Source organism: Aquila chrysaetos, chromosome 16, assembly GCF_900496995.4.
Source record: "Aquila chrysaetos chrysaetos chromosome 16, bAquChr1.4, whole genome shotgun sequence".
In the NCBI taxonomy this organism is placed as follows: domain Eukaryota; kingdom Metazoa; phylum Chordata; class Aves; order Accipitriformes; family Accipitridae; genus Aquila; species Aquila chrysaetos.
Window position 1 is genome coordinate 512,299 of NC_044019.1, and position 20,824 is coordinate 533,122.

The following is a 20,824-nucleotide window of genomic DNA, read 5'->3' on the forward strand; positions in this document are numbered from 1 at the left end:
CGCTGCAGGTCGCAGGGCTGGTGGGAGAGCCAGTGTTAGAGGGTGAATAGCTCTCCTGTGTCTCTAGTGTCAGGAGGTAGGGATGTGGTTATAGCCAGGCTGAACGCCGCAGGTATCCTGTGAATACTCCCCCAGGTCTTTTTTATTGTTGCTTTGTCCGCCCCCCTTCCAGGGCAGCGCCTAGTGAAGGTCCTGGGAAGGTGGGGAAGGACTGGTAGCTCAATACAAGTAGGTTTGCTCCCATCATCCCACGTTTCCTTCCAGGAAAACTATGCGATGTCCCTCCCCGGTCTGTCCTGCAGTCACAGGCACAAAGGCTGCTGCTGCGACAATGGCACCGAGGGGCTGTGCTGCTGCCCCAGGATGGAACTGCACCTCCCGGGGAAAACCTTCTCCCACCGGAGCAAACCTTCTCCCAGGTGCGCTGCAGTTCATGGGATGAGGAGGAAGGAAGCCACACAGGGGCTGGTCTTGTCCCACCTCGACCCTCCTAATGCCAGCAGCCCAAAATAAAGAGGCCATGTGGCTGGATGGGACATTTCTAGATTTCAGCTCCTTCCCTTTCCAGGGATGAAGTTTCATGCAAAGGGAAATGGAAGAACACTAAGTTCAGAACCTTATCTCCATTTTTATTTTTAGACAGTCATTCATGAAGAAGAAATGACGTACTTTGAGGCAGCCTGTAGTGCAAGAGAGTAATTAAAGACAGTATTCTTACCTTCAGTATCATTCCTCAGTGAATTGGCTGTTCCCAGGGCAGGATCATGTTTGTCTGCCATAATTGAGCCCAATTTTTTTGTTGTTGCTTTTGGCTTAAAGTAATTTATCATGCATGGTAGAAAAATATGAATAATTTATTTCTGAGTTAAAATTTAATTATAGCTTTGCATTTGGCAAAGTGGGGGCAAAGCACTGACATGATCTCTCCCTGACATTTAGGGTGGATCTGAAGAAGGCAATTAAAATCCAAGTGAAAGTGGAAGGTTGCAGCCATAGTTTCTGTGGGAGGACTTCCACCAGGATCGTGTCACTCAAGCACAGTCATGTTGTTGAAAGCCTGTCAGGCAACAAAAGTCTGCACTTCCCAGGTACCAAGGGCAACAGCTCTGACCCATGAGAGAAAGTGAGGGCTGCCTACCAGATCCTACATGCTTATTTCTTTCAGGCATGTTCCAGTTTGGACTCTGATTCATGACCATGTAATGCTGCTGGAGCCTGTCAACTCTGCCAGCCGCTGGCATCCCACCTGTGTAGGATGGGGACAGTTTTCTCCCCTGGCTGCAGGGGCACGGGGGCTTGTACCGGGGTGGGTGCACGGTGCTGGCCATGGGGCCAAGAGCTCTGCCTGGGCGGCTGTGATGAGCACAGGCAGCAGGGACGCCTGGCAGTGCCAAGCCTGGGCATTCCCTCCCTGCCCTGCTTTCAGCCCTTACCTCAAGCCCAGCTGCAGGAGGTGATTTTACAAGCCGTGTGCTATGGATAACAACTGCGTCTGGGCTAAGCAACCATGCCTGCGTGACCCCGTCTGTCCTGCTTCCTGTGGCTCAAGAGTTTTCTCAGGAAGACAAGGTAGAGGCAGGCTTGCAGGTAGCACAGAGTCCCTGCACGCTCTGCCTTGGCTCTCAGCACCCAGTGCTGTGTAGGCTGGATGCCCGTGCTGCCCACCCCATCCCCAGGCAAGCCCTGAGGAGCAGTGCTCCCCAAAAGGCAGGCCTGCTGGGGCCCTGATGCTGCATGAAGGCTGCCTTCTGCTTCCAGACGTGTCCTGGAACGTGGCAGGGCGAATGTTTACTTAAGCAAGCTCACAATAATTTTGGTAAGGGTAATTAAAGCCATAACATTTTCTAAGTACTTCTTCCTGTTTTCTCTATCCTTGTTGTGCATGTTCTGCAGCAATGCCGTGGCAGAGGGGAAGACCGTGTGTATGCGGAGGGCAGCGTGTGGGTGCATGGCTGAAGGATGCTGAGCAGGGTGGAGTTGCTGTGTGGCTGCGGGGGAGGGTGTGTTGTGTGCAAGCCCTGCGCTTGCACAGAGCATATGAGCGAGTTTTGGAGCAGTTGTCCATGGTTAGGAGGACTTCAGGCATGTGTGCTACCAGGCCGAATGCTGTGCTGAGTTTCCGGGAGGTGCCAAGGCTGTTTCAGAGTGCACACAGTTGTATTTGTGCATGCATACTACTACAGAAAGTACCCGTGCTAGCACTGTTTGGAACAAGACTTCTGGGTATCTCTTTAGCTTTCCCCTCCTCCATTCCCCTCTCTCCCACCTTCTGACATCAGCCCAGCACCTTCCCACCCCTCAAGATTGCCCCCAGGCTGCTGCCTGCTGCGATGGGAATGGTTTCCCAAGGATCTCCTGCTTTTAACTTTGCCTTCTCCACTTTGCGGATGCTTCTCAAGAAAGGTCATTGTGCCTCCAAGGCTGGGGTCAGTCCTGATCCCAAATCCAACACCAGCACCTCAGGGCAGTCTGTGCCACCACATATGGTCAGCACTGGGGAGAGCTGCGGGCAGGCCTGGAGGGGCTTGCAAGGCAGCCACCGGGAGGGCTCCTGCCTGCAGAACCCCCCCCCCCCCGGGCCCTGCGCCCAGCGGGGCTGGGCTGGGCTGCTGCGGTGCCGGGATCCAGCCACTGCCACAGAGGGACAGGCAGGACTCCTGGCAGACAGGCAGGGCTGTGGAGCACTGCAGCTCTCCTGGGCATGAGGCTTTCCCTCCTCTCCCGGCAGTGACTGCCACACACCCACCCTGGCTCTCTGTGCAGCCAGGACAGCACAGAGCCCAGCTGCTCTGCATAAAACAGCATTTTCTGGGTGACTGCTAACTATTTGAGTATAATTTAAGCTAATGGCCTCATACAACATGACACTCTCATGCTGATTTACTAGACTAGGAAGCATAAGCAGTTGCCACTCTGCTGAAAGCCGTTTGCAGAGGGCCCCGCTCCTGGCCACGGGGGCCTGCCTGCCCCTTGCTGGGGTTCCCACTCCAGCCCCTTTTCTCTCTCAGCCGTCAGACTTGTGTCCCCTCCTGCAGAGAGGGCAGCTCCAGGGCCTGGCCCTGGGCTGGAGTGCAGGGGGCACCCAGGAGGCGAGGGGGGGGGCCCTGAGCACTGCTGCCACGTCTGCCACCAGTCCCCCTGCTCCCAGGCTGACACATGCAGGATCTCGGCGAGACACCCTCGCCCCCAGCCACCGTCCCAGGGAGCTGTGCTCTATGGCATAGGGGTCCGGCGGTGGAGCGGAGGCACCGCCTGCACGCACCCACCCGGCTGGGGCTCCGGGGTCCTGGCCAGCACGTCCCTGTGGCCTCAGCAGCGAGGGGCACGCGGTGTGCTGCCAGGCCTGTGCCAGAGCAGGACGTCAAGCCTGTTAATAACAGCACTGGTGGAAATGGTAGGAAAAAGGGCTGCCGGGGAGCTTTGCAAGCCCCTCTGCAGGCTCCAGTGCCCAGATTCTGTCCAGGTCATGCTGTCGGCACCTTTGGTTTTGTCGTTGCTTTTCTGGCACTTGCGCAATGATCCGTCTCTCCCTGGCAACAGAACGGCTAAATAGCTGCTCGCAGCTGAGGCACTGGGGAGCTGAGACCACAGAAATGCCAGGGACCTGCTCCCAGGGGACTCCAGCTCCTCAGGCCTCCTCTGATGTGGGCTGTGGCGCAAGCCCTGCCTCCCCGCTCTCCTCTGATCCTGCCACCGTGGCTGCAGCGTGCTGGGTGGGTACCACCGCGGTCTTCAAGCCTGTGATTTCCTCCACCAGCTGCTCTTGGCACCAAAACACCTCTCCTGCTGGCCTCAGACCCTGCCGCTGTTTTCTTGAGCGGGCAGATGGGACAGAAAACAGCAAGCTGTTCCTTTGGGTGTCTGTCAGGTTAGCAGCCTTCCTGTGCCGATCACCACCCCTAAAACCGCAGCGCAGGTTACTTGTGTGAGGAGGAAATGCTGACGGCAGAAATCCCTTCCCGCCGGCTCCCCATCTGCAGAGGAAGCGCCGGGGCGGCTATCGTATCTCTGCGGGCCTCTCCGCAGCCCGGCGGCATCTCTGCAGAGGTGGCACACGTCCCCGCCACGGCCGCCAGCGCCCGCTCACCGCACCGCGGCTCTGCCTGGGCAGCTCCCCGTGGCGCCGGGCCAGTTTTTCACACGCAGGGCGTGAAACAAAAAAATTCACACCTCCCTCATCGGTGGAGCTTTAATCCTTTCAGGTGGACACCCCCAAAGCCTCCTGCTCCGGAGGGGTCGGCTCAGCAGCCACCGTGCTGGCAGGGACCCCACACCGGGCCTACATCGGCGGGGGCGGGGGGCCGAGGCGGCAGGGAGGCCTGCCTCGGCAGCGAGCCGGGCCCGGGCCGGGCGGTGACGGCCGGGCCTCGTCGCGAGGGTGCCCGGAGGAACCGAGAGGAACCGACCCGGTCCCGCCCGCGGGACGGGGACACATCGGCCTGAGAAGGCCGCGTGGCGGGGGGGGGGGGGGGGCACGGCCGGGCCGGAGCCGCCTTCTGCTGGCGGCCGAGGCCGCGCCGCTGCGGGCCGACCCCGGCCCTGGGCCCGGCCCCTCTGTCCCCGGCCCCGGGCCCTGGGGCTGCCCCCCGCCCCGCTAGCACCGCGGCCCGAGCGCCGCCTCCGGGCCGGAACCTCCGCGCCGGGCGCGGGCGCGGCCGGAGCCTTCCGGCGGGACACGGGCCGGGCCGGAAGCTTCCGGCGGGGGCGCAGGCGGGACCGGAAGGGCAGAGCGGTGGCTTCCGGGCGGGCGCGGGAGGATGGAGACCATCCTGGAGCAGCAGCGGCGCTACCATGAGGAGCGGGAGCGGCTCATGGACGTGATGGTGAAGGAGATGCTCACCAAGAAGTCCACGGTGCGTCCGGGGCCGCGGGGAGGGAGGGCGGCCGCCGCGGCCCGGGCCCGTCCGCGCTAACGCTGCGCCTCTCCCCGCAGCTCCGCGACCAGATCAACTCGGACCACCGGACGCGGGCCATGCAGGACGTGAGTGCGGCGGGACCGGGACCGGGGGCCCCGGCAGGCCTGGGGCGGGCTCTGCCGGCGGCCCCGGGAGCAGCGCGGCGCAGGCCGGGCCTGGCCTCTGCCTGGTGTTGCCAGAGCGCCCGGGAACGAGCCGGTCTTCTCCCCGGTAACGTCCTCGGTGGCGTGTGGGGCTTTCTTTTGTTTTTTTAGAGGTACATGGAAGTGAGCGGCAACCTGAGAGACTTGTACGACGACAAGGACGGGTAAGTGCTTGTACAAACACCTCGTCTGGTGCGTGGCCACCTGAATGTCTGCTGTACGTGTTTTCCAGACAAAGAACCTGGGGGCTCTTTTAACTCAATCGTAAATACATGAGAAGTAGTGCTGGTGTGTGAGACCAGGAATCAAGTTTTGGAGACTAAACCTGCTAGAGCAGGACCCAGGTTGCACATTGGATATGTACGTGCTGGATATACGCATTTTGTTCTTTTCTTAGTTTAAGTCGGGGGAGGGACGCCCTGAGTTGCCTTGAAGGTTTCTCAGTGGAGACTACAGCATGTTCAGTGGGAGATGTGACCCGGAGCCTCAAACTGTAAGCGTGGTGGACTGTGAGATCTGATGTGACTTTCTGAGGGTTTGCAGTCAGTCTTGCTGGAGCTTTGTGTGATCAAAATGCAGCGCTAGACGTGGAAAAAGGTTCTATCAGTGTCAATGTGTTTTCCTTTCCACTTGTAATCTGACCTTTTTTGTGAGCTCAGCTTGCGGAAAGAAGAACTCAGTGCCATTTCAGGGCCAAATGAATTTGCAGAATTCTACAACAGACTGAAACAAATTAAGGAATTTCACCGGAAGCACCCAAATGAGGTAAGTAGTTATCTACTTCATAAGAATTGGTGATTTGTGGTCTGTTGGACCTCATCCTGCATTAAACAGACTTTTTTTTTCCAGTTTAAGTCCCTTAATACACAAGTATTAAGTACACTAAAATGTCACTTGAGAAAAGAAGAAGTTCAAGGTTAGGTAATGCTTCAGAGGCAGCCTGTAAGCTCCTGTGAGAGCATATGAATAGGAGAAGATGCAAGATGCTAACCCTGTTCTCTGTATGCTGTGTGTTAGCTCAGGAACATTCTGCTGCTGAGCTGGCGTTTGGTCTTGCCTTTCTCGTGCTGGCTGAAGTCAGACTTCTTTTTTTTGTGCAAAAGTAATGGTGAAGAAATGCTTTGGATACCTTTTGAGTTAGCAGTTTTATTTACAACCTGTTGTGATTTTATATTAATTATTCTTGGACATTAACTGAAGTAATAAGGTTTTGTGTAACTTCTGTCTGTTCTTGAAGATCTGTGTTCCGATGTCAGTGGAGTTTGAGGAACTGTTGAAGGCCAGAGACAACCCAAGTGAAGAAGCTCAAAGTAAGTTTGTAGTTTTTCTCTGGGGACAGTTTAAGTGAAAATATGGTGCTTGCTTGAGAGGCATTATTTAATGAGTTGTATGATCTGTTTTGCATGTTTCAGAGTTCCACCTCCCTTTTACTAAACGACTTCTGAAAATTGTTCTTTTGTCATTTAAATTCTTCTGAACTATAGTCCCCTGGAATATTCCACAGTAGTGGTGCTTCTCTTGAGGAGTGTTCTAGTGTGGGTACACAGAGAAGCAGTCAGGTGTCTGATCAATGAGTATCTCACTTGCATTGTAAACACCTTCCTTAAGCATAAGTTAGTCCACAGTTAATCCTTTTCAAGTTCTGAAACATATGTATAATAAGTAGGAAAGATTAAGGTCATAATAAAGCTCTACATGATCTTTCCTACAGATCTGGTGGAGTTCACAGATGAGGAAGGGTATGGACGATACTTAGATCTGCATGATTGTTATCTCAAGTACATTAATCTAAAATCATCAGAGGTAAGTGGCTGCATGTGTCTGGGCATCTGCAGTGCTTAAGGCCTAGGGGTTTTTCTTTGGTTGGTTCATGGTTATTTGGTTTTTTTCTTAAGTAAGTTTGTTTATTTCCAAATAGCTATTTCAAAGTCACTTTGTTGCACATATAGCTTGACAGCATCTGAATTCTGAATGCTGCTTCATGACTCTCCTCTTTGTCATCTTCAACTGAGACCTCTCTATTGTCTATGTAATGATGGCCTTGTAAAAAAGCCTCTGTTTTCTGCTACCAAGTACCAATAGGTGTTTAAGGCGATGTGTTAGTGCACAGAGAACACCGGGCCTCTGCAGTCCAGAGTAATGGCATGAGCTAGTGCCTTTCTTCTGGTCTGGTAACTGGAAACTGGATGTTCATTTGGCTGCATGTGTATAAAATCTGACTCAAACTTTTTTGTTCTTAGAAACTGGATTATATCACTTACTTATCCACATTTGACCAACTCTTCGATATTCCCAAGGAGAGAAAAAATGCTGAATATAAGAGGTGAGTCTTTTTGTCCACCAGCTTCTTTTATGTCAGTTGATGAGAAGGAATTTGCTTTTTAAGTGTACAGCTGCTAAGAATATAGTTAACAGTCAAACTTAATTCATGTAAATTGGGTCACTGAGCTATAGTAACTCGGTCATGTGTCTGAGCCCTGAGAAAACATGCAGTGCAGCACAAATGTGGAAAGCCGCATTCTACTCTGTGGAAGGATCTTACTTCATCCTTGTAACTGCTGCACCTAGAAAATGTGTGTTGAAAACTCATAATCCTGATGATTTTCCTTTGAAGTACTAGAGGGTAATTACTTTCCAAAGATGTGGTTAGAGAAATACATTGATACTGAATTACCTGTGCTCATGATTACTCTGCCAGGTACCTTGAAATGCTTCTCGAGTACCTACAGGATTACACAGATCGAGTGAAACCGTTACTGGACCAGAATGAACTTTTTGGGAAAATTCAGACTGAGTTTGAGAAGAAGTGGGAAAATGGAACGTTCCCTGGCTGGCCGGTGAGCAGTCGTTAAGCCTGTGTGACTGCTTCTGTATTTGTGATAGGTTTTCTGTGAATCATTTGTGTAAAGTCATCACTGAGGTTAAATCTAATAGCAAGGTGTGCAGTTGTGTATCAGTGTCTTGGTTTTGGCTGGGATAGAGTTAACTGTCTTCCTAGGAGCTGGTACAGTGCTATGTTTTTGAGTTCAGTATGCAAAGAATGTTGATAACACTGATGTTTTCAGTTGTTGCTAAGTAATGTTTAGTCTAAAGTCAAGGATTTTTCAGCTTCTGATGCCCCACCAGCAAGAAGGCTGGAGGGCACAAGAAGCTGGGAGGGGACACAGCCAGGAAAGCTGACCCAAACTGGCCAAAGGGATATTCCATACCATGTGACGTCATGTCTAGTATATAAATTGGGAGGGGGGGGGGGGGGCTGTCGCTGCTTGGGGACTGACTGGGCGTCAGTCGGCGGGTGGTGAGCAATTGCGTTGTGCATCACTTGTACATTCCAATCCTTTTATTATTACTATTGCCATTTTATTAGTGTTATTATTATCATTATTAGTTTCTTCTTTTCTGTTCTATTAAACCGTTCTTATCTCAACCCACGAGTTTTACTTTTCCCAATTTTCTCCCCCATCCCACTGGGTGGGGGGCGGAGTGAGTGAGCGGCTGTGTGGTGCTTAGTTGCTGGCTGGAGTTAAACCACGACAATCAGGAAGATGCAATTTAATGCTAACTTGAAAACCAATGTAACCAGTTTGAAACTAACCTTTTTTTTAAGGTTTGTTTATTTTGAATCTTTTCTATTGTTCCATTGCTCAGTTTAGTGAGAGACTTTTTTCTCTGTTAAATGAACTGCTTTTCTTGAGGTTAGAATATTATATTGCATGAAGTGTTGTAGGATGTCACAAAGATCTTGCATGTGGTTTTTCTTGGCAGAAAGAGACCAGCAGTGCACTCACTCATGCTGGAGCCCACCTGGACCTCTCAGCATTTTCCTCTTGGGAGGTATGTTTTCAGTGCTGTGCACTTAGTGCTAAATTTTGAGCAGGTGGAAGCTCAGTAATTTTGTTTCTTTTCGTAATTTTACTTGCTGAGCTTTCGTCTCTGGCTCTATGCTTTGTGGATAAAACTTTGATTATGCTGATGACTTACATCCCCCTAATAGGAGAAATTAACTCGAAAGGTTGGATTTGTCACATTCCTCATTTTTCAGTGAAGAGTGGTGCACCCTTGACAGTCCTTTCTTGAGTGCTGTACATTGTTTGTGCTTTGGTTTTTGTTGTGGGTTTTTTTTTTTTTTTAGTAAGTTAAAACACACATACATCCATATTGTGTTTGTTTAATAGCTCCTTTCTTATTGTGATTTACTTTAATTGAACAGGAATTGGCCTCCCTGGGACTGGACAGGTTAAAATCAGCTTTACTGGCCCTGGGACTAAAATGTGGCGGGTAAGGTGCAGTCTTTTTATAGTTACTTTTCAGTTTTTGAGGTCTTCCTGTTTTGCATTCCTTTGTGGGATACTTGTTTTGTCATCTCTGTTGTGCAAGAATTACCTTAATGATGTTTGAAAGACAAAACATTGAGAACCAGTCAGGGGATACTGCGATATACTGCTTTGAAAAGTGTCCCGTACTGAAGTCTTTTGTATAGAAGAATTTGGCTTAAGGAATGAAGAAAAAGATAATCGGAAATCTCATGAGCTCTTAAAAGCTAAATTTAGAATTTTGTTGCATGAATTCAAATAATTCTCGGGAAGTGTAAAACTATGGTTTGGACTCATCTCCTCCCTGCTTCTCCATAGGACTCTGGAAGAGCGTGCTCAGAGACTTTTTAGCACTAAAGGCAAATCCCTAGAAGCACTTGATCCTTCCTTGTTTGCTAAGAATCCAAAGACAAAAGGCAGCAAAAGGTGAGTTCCTAAAGGTCATTCTGAGGTTGGTGGTGTTGTCTTCACTTGGATGAGAAGTATTCTATAGAAATCACTCCTGTATAGTCATGACAGAGATTCTTGGAGTGTTAGAAGCTTTTCATGTTGCACCAAATAGTCCTGAATGAAATGGACGATACCAGAGCTAAATTTGTGTGTGTGTGTGCAGTTTAGGTTACATGAGCTGTTTGGTATTTGTTTCTGTTTTCTTGCTGTATACAAGTCAAGTGTGTCTTTAGAAGTTGAGTGTACACATGATATTTGCAGTTCTGGAACAGACTTCATAAAGTTTCTTGATCTATTTCCAGAGACACTGAAAGAAATAAAGATCTTGCATTCCTGGAAGCTCAGATTTATGAATATGTAGAAGTTCTTGGGGTAAGGATTTAATTTTGTCTTTGAGCTTTTTATTTCAGAGCTGTCAAATAGTGATGGGAAGGTCATCCACATCTTTACCCAGTGCTTTCATAGATAGCATGCCCAGAAGAGTTATTTGCATGTCCAGAGTCATAAGGTTTTAAAGTGCATGTTAGCAGATAGCTTTTTCTGTCAGTAAGTAGAATATTCTTCTTTGGAAGTACAAAATGTTATACTAAAAACTTAAGTTGTTAGGCTAAGCAAAATGGGAGTTCTCTGTTCTGTACTGGTCTTCCATTCCCCTGTCTCTGTACATTGAGGAAGTGTTTCACACTGCAAGAGTTTGCCCTTATTCTGTTGCTGTCGTGTTGTGTGAACAATTCCTTCTCTTTTCTCACACCCTAGGAACAGAGACACCTCACTCACGAGAATGTGCAGCGTAAGCAAGCACGGACAGGGGAAGAGAGGGAGGAGGAGGAGGAAGAGCAGATCAGTGAGAGTGAGAGTGAAGATGAAGAAAATGAAATTATTTATAATCCTAAAAATCTGCCTCTTGGTTGGGATGGCAAGGTAACTGACATTGTCAGGTCTGGAAAAGTGGGAGGTGTCACTGACTCCACACTACTCTTCTGTTTGAACCTGCCTTGCCATTTGGCCTAATCTTTGTTTCTCTTCGCTTGTCAGCCAATCCCATACTGGTTATATAAATTACATGGTTTAAACATCAACTACAATTGTGAGATTTGTGGTAACTACACCTACCGAGGGCCCAAAGCTTTTCAGCGTCACTTTGCAGTAAGTAACGTGTTGCTACAAAAACATCAGTACTATGTTCAGATAATCTTTATAATAAGTAACTAGTAAATCACTGGAGTGCCTGAGTGGCACTTCTTCCACTTTTAAAATGTGGGTCTGGGCTGATGCTGCAGGGCCATGCTCTGTACGGTCCCTTCTTGTTAGAACACTTAATTCCAGTACCCAGATCTGATTGGTGCAGAGTGCCTGTTGACTGCCAGTGTATTGTTACTATCTGAAATACAGAAAAAATATTTTTATAGAGGTTTTTAGGACTGGTAGATTTGTTTTTTGATAGTATTTGTTTCACCCTGTCCAGATGTTAATATATCTTTTTAGTCTTTGGCATTGCAGATGAAGTGGCGTTCCCTCTCATACACTGACCTCTTGCCTCTTGTCCCCAGGAGTGGCGACATGCTCACGGGATGAGATGCCTGGGCATTCCCAACACAGCACATTTTGCCAACGTCACGCAGATTGAGGATGCAGTCTCATGTAAGTAGTGATAGCAGAACAGGGAACATGTGGCATAAGAACGCTCATGTTAGTTCTTGCCAAAAATTTGTCTTACCCTATGACCAGAGACTATTTTTGGGAAAGAGGGTAAGAAACAGGTGCATGCGGGGTGATCCTTCCTTGGACCATCCATCCCAGCTTTTAAAATGAGAGTGGCTTTTTTTCTTTGTTGGATACTTGCAGGAGTAGATGCTTGCTGGGATTCCCAGTGAAGCATTCATTTGTTGCCAGCTGTTTTGTCTGTGATGCTTTGTGTATGAAATCTCAGCCAAGTGCAATGGGCCACCATTTCTTTAGGCAGAGTGTGGCTACATCATTCCATATAACTCTTACTTAATTGATGTTCGTCAACATCTTTATGAGGAAGCCAGAAAAACCTTCAGAAACGGTAGAGCCTATAGGCAGATTTTGAAAGCCTACAGTATTTAGGACTTACAGTGATTGTAATTTAATGCGGCTAATCTGTGCTGATGTTTTGAGGAGGCTACCTCATGCAGAGGTTGTTTCTTGAATCTGCCCTGCTTAGGTTAACAGATACAGGTTATGGTTCCTGGAGGTAAATTAATTCTTGCCTAGAAGAAACCAAACAGGTAAAGCCTTGATTTCCCAAACAAGTTATTATTACCGTTGGAGCTGTATCTCTGAAGTAGTGTTTTTGGACCTTTGTCTTTTGTGTCCAATCCTGAATCGTCATTTTAAAGCCTTGTTTGCTTTTGTTCTGTGCCTTTCAGTAAACCATACAGGGGAACAATAAATTTGTAACGGATAGTAGATATGTTGCTGGACTGTTGAAGTGACAGTGTTTTAAAAGAAAAAAAAAACCAACTTGTGTATGTTTTACTAGGTGAAAAACTAGTATCTCCAGGGAAATAGCATTAGATCCTGTATGACTTTGTATTTACAGTGTGGGCAAAGCTGAAACAACAGAAGGCTTCAGAGAGATGGCAGCCTGATACAGAGGTGAGATGTTACAGAGGCATTTGCATGTCTAGTCCTGTGTACCTGGGAACCCCCCATTTACCTTGCATGAACTGTCTGGCTCTGTCAAAAGTATTTCTCAGGGAGTCCCCTGCATGCTGGAGAGATGAGCAGGAGCCTACGTTACTGGTTGCACAGCTCCTGTTAGTGGTGATGTATGAAAAGCACTTCTTGTGCTGTATTGGAAAGGAGTTCTGATAGGACAGACTCAGCCCCTTGTGTAAGAATTTTTTAATACACTGCTTTACAGTACCGATGTCACCTTTGTTTTGTGAGAAGAAAAAGGAACTGTTGTAAGCAGTGTGTTCACTTATACTAGTGTCTTTTCTTAAGCTTCTGTCTCAAACCATTTTTCAACAGCTTGCCAGGGCAACTGTGGGAAATACAGCCTGTAGTACAGCATGTAATTATTCTGATTCTGAATAAGCTCTTCTCATGGAGCCTGCTGGCAGATCCACTGCATACCCTCATGTAGAGAGGTTCTTGGCAGGGTGGTCGTGTTCAGTAGGTGCTGCTGGAGCTAAAATTCAAATGCTGTAGTACAACCTGAGTCAGGCTGTGTCCAGGTGTCTCTAAACTGTTTGTTCCATTCTAGGAGGAATACGAGGATTCCAGTGGGAACGTGGTGAATAAAAAGACCTATGAAGACTTGAAACGTCAAGGGTTGCTGTAGCTTTTCCCAAGTGAAGGATTTCACATCTGAAAAGCAAGTGGAGAAGTGTCAGCAGCTCTGACTCTTCTTCAGTTTCTGGATTTTCTATGTGCATGAGTATAGATTTCAAGGATACTTTATAGATTCACTTTCTAGTAAGCCCCTTGTGAAAAGCAGACTTGTGACGTTATTTTATATTAAAAAAACACCCTTGAAAAATAAACCAATTTTAATTTAGGAAGTGCTGAGAAACTTGTCTCCTTTCGTACGCTGGAAGGAAGAGATTTGATTACGGTATTTTTAAAATGCTTTTTCCGCAGTTTGAATTGTCAGAAACAATTGCTTCTCTCTTATTCCTGTTCTGATGGAAATTTTTATGATGCAGATTGGCTTTCTGTAAATCACACATGAACATTGCGTGCTGACAATGAGTAACAGTCCTATACTATGCTGTAAGCGTATGGTTTTCTTTGGGTTCCTTTGCGAAACAAATTTATTTGGCTTACATTGCTGCTTTTACCTCAGGTCTGTCTCCCTGTGGAGCTTTGGCCACTGGGATTTTTTTTCAGGGAATTAGTAATTGAGCTTGATTTAGGTTGGGCTGTGTGGGCAGTTTGTGGTAATTTCTCCAGCACTGTTGTTGACTTGAAAGATGTGGTAGATTCTAGTGCAGATCCTTTCTTTGGTGACTCTTGAGCTGTGGTGCAGGAGGATTGAGATGGGAACACATGATGTGTTTAGATGTGACCGTTGTGACTTCAGGAGCATTCTCTGCACACCTCAGTGCCATGCTTAAAGATGTCTGTACATAACCCCATGATATTCATGCTGTCACATGAATTGCAAGTCCAGCGAGGAGAAAAGAGGCGTTGTGTGGAGGCCACGTGCATTGTGTGTGGCAGTCCTTGTGCCCCCTCCAGCCCCTCAGGTGGGGTTTCATTTTGGCGTAGAGTTGGCTTGTGTGACATCTCTAGCCTCAAAAAAACCCCTTTCTCTATTGTCACTGTGCAGGGCTGTTTGCATCACCAGATGCCATGGAGCTGCAGGTAACAAACACTTCCCCCAAGTGATGGTTTGTGCAGCTGGTGGTTGGCAGGGATGGGGCTGGTTGCTGGCACCAGGGTGTGAGCCTGTGCGGCAGGCACCACAGCTGCTGTCGGTGCTTGGAGGCACTCCACTGCTAGCAGCAGCTACAGTCTTTCGCTGGTGTGCTGGGGCTTTGGGAAGCGGACGGACAGGGTGAGTCAATGCTGTGGGCTCTTTCCTTTCCCTGCTCTGGGGGAAAGTTACTCTCCTTGGGATGAGGCTGTGTCTGGTGGGCGTTTGTTCCTAGCCTGCCCTGGAGCTGGGTTGGGCTGTGCTGGAGTGGCACCCTGCTCAGTGAGGTTGTCCTAACCTGGTCTGGGTGGTGGCTGCTCTGGTTTGGAAGGTGAGGGAGATGCCAGCCTGCCTTGTCTTCTCTTCCACTCTGAATGAACAGCCTCAGTGGTCACTATGCAAGCTTCAGCCACTGCAGGTCCTTGGGGAATGCTAACTGGACCTAAATCACAAGACAGGAGGGGAGTGTTACAGTGCTCTTTGGAGAACTTGGCCTTGGAGCCTGTATGGAGTCACGTCTGCACTGTTTGCCTAGTTAAGCAGGTAAAGATTTTTGAATGGAAAGGAGAGATACTCCTACAGTGGAGAGCTGGGTGTCATGGGAAGCAGCACCAAAGCCGGCAGAACTTCCCAAACCATGGGGGTGAGCAGCAGGCAAGGGACTGGGCCGTGAGAAACTGCAAACACCTCTTTGTAGTCAGGACTTGACAGCAGCGTGGAGGTACATGCAAGGACGTAACCAGCAGCTTTACAGCAGAAAACCTCTGTCCATTGAACGTGCTCCGTCATGAAGCCTAGCCACTGTTGGCAGAACTCTGCTTTCCCTGCCATGAAGCAGTGGTGGCTCCAGTGCCCACCCTCAGGAGCAAGCTGCTGCAGCAGCTTTGCCAGGCAGCTCTCTTGTCACGGCACACCTGCCTCCCACCCCGTCTGGCCAGCCTGTATTGCTTTCACAGCGGTGCTGCCTGGTTTCCTCGCTCAGTCCGGGCAGTGAGCTGGTCGCAGCCTGAGGGCCGTGGTGCCCAGACCAGGCAGGTGGGAAATTCTGCGTGAAAGGGATGTTTGTGCCACTGTCCTGGGCTGGGGGGCTGCGGTGTGGGCTGACAGGGAGGGGAGACACAGACACAGATGGACAGGTGGGAAGGATGTGACTGTTTATCGTAAGTTAATCAGAAATATTTGAGTGTTGGCAGTGCAATGGCTCTTTATGATCCAGAGCATTTCCACATCTTGCTAGTGAAAGCTACTTCAGCTGTAAGTGTTCCTGTTTATGTTCCACGAGTTGCGTGCCAGAACTAACAGGCCTGTGTTTTGCTCTTTGCCAGGTCCTGAGGACCTGTTGCAGAGGCATGTCTGGAAACAGGCATTTTTCACACCAGACTTTGTCTATCCACAGCAAGAACTGCTATGGAGGGTTCTCTGGCTGCCCTGACTTCTGAGGGCTGGTGGGCTTGGGTTCTCCTGTGACGGGTGCTGCTGCTGGTGGGTCACATCTTCATTTGCAACAGCATCAGCAAAGAACTGTCACGTGTAACTACCCTGCCTTCATGCTGCTGGCAGCTGCCTGCAGCTCTGTGTATTGCCTGTGAGCACTGGTGAAGGGTTACCACACCAACGGGAGCAGGTGGCTCCCCGAGGGGCTCCTGCTCCCCAGCAGCTGTGCTGTACTCCTGGGCCCTGTCTGTGGCAGGTGGCTGCGGCAGCCTCGGTGGTTTTGCAGAGCCTCTCGGGAGGGAGCGACTGTGGATGTCCAGGGGCTGAGCCCACAGGGCTGAGCATCGCTCCTGCAAGCACGTGGCCGCACGTGGCACAGTGCTGCAGCCCCGGGGCTCATACTGGAGGTAGAGCGTAGACCTGTACTGGGGTGTCTGCCCCGTGCCTCTGGGGGGGCAGCTCCCTGCAGCCTCCAGCAGCTGACTGGGGCACTCAGCAGCAGCACAGGCAGGAGCCAGGCGAGCCCCAGCAGGTGCCTTCTCTTCCCCAAAGGTGCTTGCAGCCGGTGCCCCGGGGGTGCTCTGGGCCTCCTGCACAGCCCAGGCACAAACACCCCCGGGGAGAGCGCCCGCTCCCACTCAGCGGCGCGGCTGTGCCCTGAGCGGGGAGCGCTGCTGCTGGCACAAGAGCTGGAGCCAGAGGTTGTGCTGCGCTGAGCTTGCAGGGGAGAAGTGACTGCCCCTCGGGAGTGGGCACTCGGCGCTGCTGGGGTGTGTGGCTGTGCTGACCAGCACCGTGCTGGTGGCTCAGGAGGTTCAGTCTGGGGTAGGCACCTCCCAGGCCCCTTCTGCACTTGTTCAACGGCCCGCTGTTGCAGCTGTGGCTGAAAGGGCCTGCCTGTTGCTCCCTAAAGTCTAGGCAAGCACAGTGACAAGGGAGGGTGCTGAATTATCTGGTTATTTATATGTTAGATGATTTCTGCATTGAGAGCCTGTGGAGAAAACCTGGACTGCAGTTTTCAGAGGTGCTGTTGGTGGGTGTTGTTACTGCCAGGCACTTAATCCTGCCTGAAAAGCACGTCCTGCCGCTGCGGGGACCAAAAATGAAGTGCCGAACAACCTGGATTCCTCTGGTGTCCCATGGTGTCCAGAATAAAGGCTGTAGAATTTCCTAGGAGAAAGGTTTCTTAAAAAAAAAAAAAAAGCCTCAACAGGAAAAATCTCTTATGTAAGTTGTCCTGATGTTGTTTCTGCCACCTCGTCCTGAGCCACGCGCCAGGCAGACGCAGGGACCACGTGCCACAGTAACTGCGGCAGTGACCACTGGACTGTCCCCTCCTGCTCCCCAGCTCTGACCGTCCCTCTTCCTGCCAGGTCCCGGGTGAAGCTGCTGGTGGATGAAGATGGCAGGTTGCCGATGGCTCATCCCCCCCATTCAAGGTAACGGGGGCTCTGCCACAGCATGGAGAGCAGCGTCTGTCCCAGTGTTCCCAGGATGTCCATCCCTGTCCCAGCTGTCGGAGACTGTGCCAGAGGCTCCCTGGGGCGAGGGATGGCCACCAGTCACCTGTGGCTCTGGGCAGGTGGGGGGGTCTTTTCGCAGCAGGGCTGGCCCCCTGCAGCCAGTATGGGTCCCTGACCTCAGGTGTGTCTGTGGGGCTCCCCACAACCTCCCTGAGGGGAACTGGCCACCACCCTGCTCCAGGGAGGCTGCTGGGGGCTGGATTTGGTGTTTTGAGGGTGACCTGCCCGTGCTGCTGGGGCAGCTCTTTGGGCTGTGGGTAAGGCAGGCAGCAGACGTGGTGGTTTCAGTCGTCCCTGCTGTGTTCCAGGCCTGCTGCTCTGCATCTTGGCTCTGCAACTCTGCGTCCAGGACCCTCTTGCCACAGCAGGTGAGCTCTGCACCCCAAGGGAAACCTGGGGGTCCTGTGGGAAGCAGGGCAAAGGCAGTGTGGTGCAACAGGGAGTCTGTCCCTGTCCCCTCCAGGCTGTATTCTGTAGGATGGAGCTGCACTGAGGAACCTTTTCTCAAGGTTTTGACCCCAGACAAGCCTGTTCTTCACATGCAATGTGGCTGGAAGGGGGAGGGAGAAGCTGTTGTAACATCTCTCCATAGTGCTGCTGCGGTGGCCTGTTGTCTCTGACCTGCTTGTTGGGCTGCAAATGGACCTTGTTTGGGACATCCTGTCACTGACTGCCATCCACAGCCCAACCACAATGTGACTGATGGTTCCCACAGATCCCTTTGGACTGTGCCATGGCTTGGGAAGGGATGCAGGGCTTGCTGAGCACGAGGTTGGTGTTTCCTTCACCGAGGGGGAACTTTGTGTTTTCCAGAGCACAACACGGCCGCCAACGCCTCGGTGGCCGCCAACGCCTCGGTGGCCGCCAACGCCTCGGTGGCCGCCAACGCCTCGGTGGCCGCCAACGCCTCGGTGGCCGCCAACGCCTCTGTGAATGGTACCGAAGAAACACTGGTAAGGAAGGGAATGGAAAGAGGGCCGTTGGCCGGGCTGTTGCAGCCCCACGGACAGGGTCTCTAGTCCAACTGGTCTCTCACAAGAGCCAGGAGTCCCATGAGAGCATCTCCTGGGGTGGAAGGGGAGGACCTCGGGCATGGTGGGTGGGCGTGTGGAGGCAGCCCTTCCAGACAGCAAGGCTGTGGTTGGGGACAGCACCATGGTGCCGTGCGAGGAGGCTTTGCTGCACGGTGACACCCTCGTGTGTTCTCCCTCCAGCTCACCTGCCAGAGCTTTCAGTGCTCTGGTGAGAGGTGTTACCAGGATGAAGCCCACGCCAACAAAACAGTGACCTGCCATAATGAGACTTACTGTGAGGTACGGAGCTTGCTGAGATGGGGGTGCAGGGGGGCTGTGATAGGGAAAGTCTGTTTTCTCTTTCTTTATATCAGGGATCCACAGTACTCTATTAAGTCTGTGTCGGTCTCCTGTTTCCCTTCTCTCTCTGTGGCAGTCTGTCAGTTATTTTTGCTCCTTCTAATGGCATCTCTTCACACTCCTAGCATTTTTTCCTTTGGCTCTGCTATTGCAGCTTTATCGTTTCTCCAGCACGAACTACACAGCCAGCTGCAGCAGCGCGTGTGGCAGAGAGATGTGCAGGACCAACAGCAGCGTGAACACGCAGCAGTGTGCCCTGGACTGCTGTGACTCTCCCCTCTGCCTGCAGCTCAATGCCAGCTCCTACGGTAACTGCCCATGGGGTCCCCGGCAGCGGTCTGAGGTTAATCCTGCCGCACAGGAGGGAGACGGGTGGGCAAAACCCATTGCAGAGGGCTGGCTGCGGCTGCATCCCTGCGTCTCCTCTGCCCTGGGGCTCTCTCTCCTTCGGAGCCAGGCGAGGGGACAGGGTGGCCCAGCAGCTCTGGCCGCACTGTGAGCCGTGCTGGTGATCTGTCCTGTGTGCAGCTGTGGAGGCCTCCGCGCAGGCTGTGTGCTGGGCGCAGCCTCACGGGGCTCCTCGTGTGTCTGCAGGTGACCTGCCAGCTGCCACTGCGCCGCCTACGACCACCACCACCACCCCCCGGCCTCCGCCCCGAAACGTAGGTACTGGCTGGGCAGATGCTGCTGCAGCCACGGGCTCTCCTGGGGTCTGCAGCCGCTGGGACGGCTGAGCTCCCACCTGAGTGGGGGGGAGAGGGAGAGGTTCCTCCTGCACCTGCTTTACAGGGTGAAAAGCTGCCCTGGAAGGGGAACAAATCCTTAATGAGCTTTGAAAGAGGAGAGTCCGTAAGGAGCCCTGTCAAACAGGCCTGCTCCCAAGCCCAGCACTTACATCGGTTCAAAGACTTTGAACGGACTGCGTGGTGAGCCTTCCTCGCAGCCACAGGGAGGGTGTGGGGACTGATGGGGCACTGCAGCCTTTTCCTGAGCCTATGTGGAGGGGAAGGTGCTTATCTTTGCAGAGCCCTCTTAAGAGGAAGGAAAAGGAGGCTTGAAACTTGTTTGCTACACTGGTGTTTCACTAAAGTTTCCTGCAGTTTCAGATGGGGCGCAGTTAATCTTTTATCTCTGTATCTAAAATGCCTGAGACAGCACTGGCCAAAAACCGCAGAACAGAGGGGGAGGTTGGAAAGGAGCCCTCATGAAAGAAGGGCTGTCTGAATTTCAGTTCTCGTCCTGGGAGTCCTGCTCTCCAGACTGATGAATATACAGTCTCTCCTCTGGCCCTCTCTTGTAGGGGAAAGTGTGTGCAGCATTCTCCTGTCACGGGGATGGGTGTTTCAAAGGCAAGAAGACTGTTGCTAGATGCATTGTCGGGCATGACTTCTGTGAGGTATGGATTTAGGGCTAAAGAGCAGGACAGCCCAGATGCAGGGATGTGCCCAGGAGCCTGCATGGTTCCTGTAATGTGAATACTAAAGGCTTGGCAGGACCCCCAGGCTAATGTCTCTCTCCTCCTTCCAGATGAAGAAGACAGGCTTGAATTACATGGCGGGATGTAGCAAAGCCTGCAAGGCTGCCAAACCAGTCTGTGCTGGTGGGATGAAGGCTGCCTGTTACCAGGAGTGCTGCCCAGCTACCCTGCAAGCTAGCTGTCTGAAACTGGACGGCAAAGTTCACGTCAGTAGTGCTGGGCAGGTGACTCTGGCCCCGCTCATGAAGCTCATGGCATGTGGGGTGGTCCCCCTCCTGAATTACAGGGTCTTCGCTTCCCTCTGGGTGTAAGCAGCAGTCCGGGTGCTCCGCAGCCTGCTCTCCTGCAGCGGAGCTCCACAGCGCTCGTTAGGATCCCTGTTGCTCTCTGACTTCAGTCAAGGCCGCGATCGAATGCCCTCTGTTACGTCCCTGTCCCAGGAACAAGGTGGCCCAGTTGCAGATGGCTGCTTCTCCCCCTGTGCAGGTGCCTCCCGCCCACGGGGCGACCCCAGGCCTCTGGGCGAAACACGGTGGCAGCGGCTGCAGGTTGCTCATGGGCTCCAGTCTCTGTCCATGTTGTCCTGTAGCACAACGTTCCTGCACACTCTGCTTCGAGAAGAGGCTGCAGGCATCTGCTCGGCACTCTGCCCAGGGACTCCTCCCGTTTTTGAGCTGCTCAGTGAATGGCAGGTCCTGACCACGGGTGGATGCGGGGCTCCTGCTTGGCGTGGCGAGCCGGCGCTCTGCTTCATACCTCTGGCCGGTCACAGCGATGACAGTGGTTCCCTGCCCAAGCTCCTGGA

The 20,824-nt window shown here is 51.6% G+C and overlaps 2 protein-coding genes across 2 annotated transcripts; both read left to right on the forward strand.

Annotated features, from left to right (window-relative positions):
* The first annotated feature begins 4,681 nt into the window (after positions 1 to 4,681).
* Positions 4,682 to 13,351, forward strand: SF3A3 (splicing factor 3a subunit 3). Its single transcript, XM_030039431.2, has 17 exons — positions 4,682 to 4,853; positions 4,934 to 4,981; positions 5,171 to 5,223; positions 5,719 to 5,824; positions 6,297 to 6,369; positions 6,771 to 6,862; positions 7,300 to 7,382; positions 7,758 to 7,896; positions 8,825 to 8,893; positions 9,270 to 9,337; positions 9,691 to 9,798; positions 10,125 to 10,194; positions 10,579 to 10,743; positions 10,858 to 10,968; positions 11,373 to 11,463; positions 12,389 to 12,444; positions 13,058 to 13,351. The coding sequence occupies exons 1-17, from the start codon at positions 4,758 to 4,760 to the stop codon at positions 13,133 to 13,135; spliced, it is 1,506 nt and encodes a 501-aa protein (XP_029895291.1). The 5' UTR covers positions 4,682 to 4,757; the 3' UTR covers positions 13,136 to 13,351.
* Positions 13,352 to 16,922: 3,571 nt separating this feature from the next.
* On the forward strand, positions 16,923 to 20,181 carry LOC115351949. Its single transcript, XM_041129083.1, has 9 exons — positions 16,923 to 17,085; positions 17,478 to 17,537; positions 17,983 to 18,122; positions 18,384 to 18,482; positions 18,697 to 18,850; positions 19,137 to 19,204; positions 19,332 to 19,468; positions 19,843 to 19,938; positions 20,070 to 20,181. The coding sequence occupies exons 1-9, from the start codon at positions 17,043 to 17,045 to the stop codon at positions 20,071 to 20,073; spliced, it is 801 nt and encodes a 266-aa protein (XP_040985017.1). The 5' UTR covers positions 16,923 to 17,042; the 3' UTR covers positions 20,074 to 20,181.
* The last annotated feature ends 643 nt before the right edge of the window (positions 20,182 to 20,824 follow it).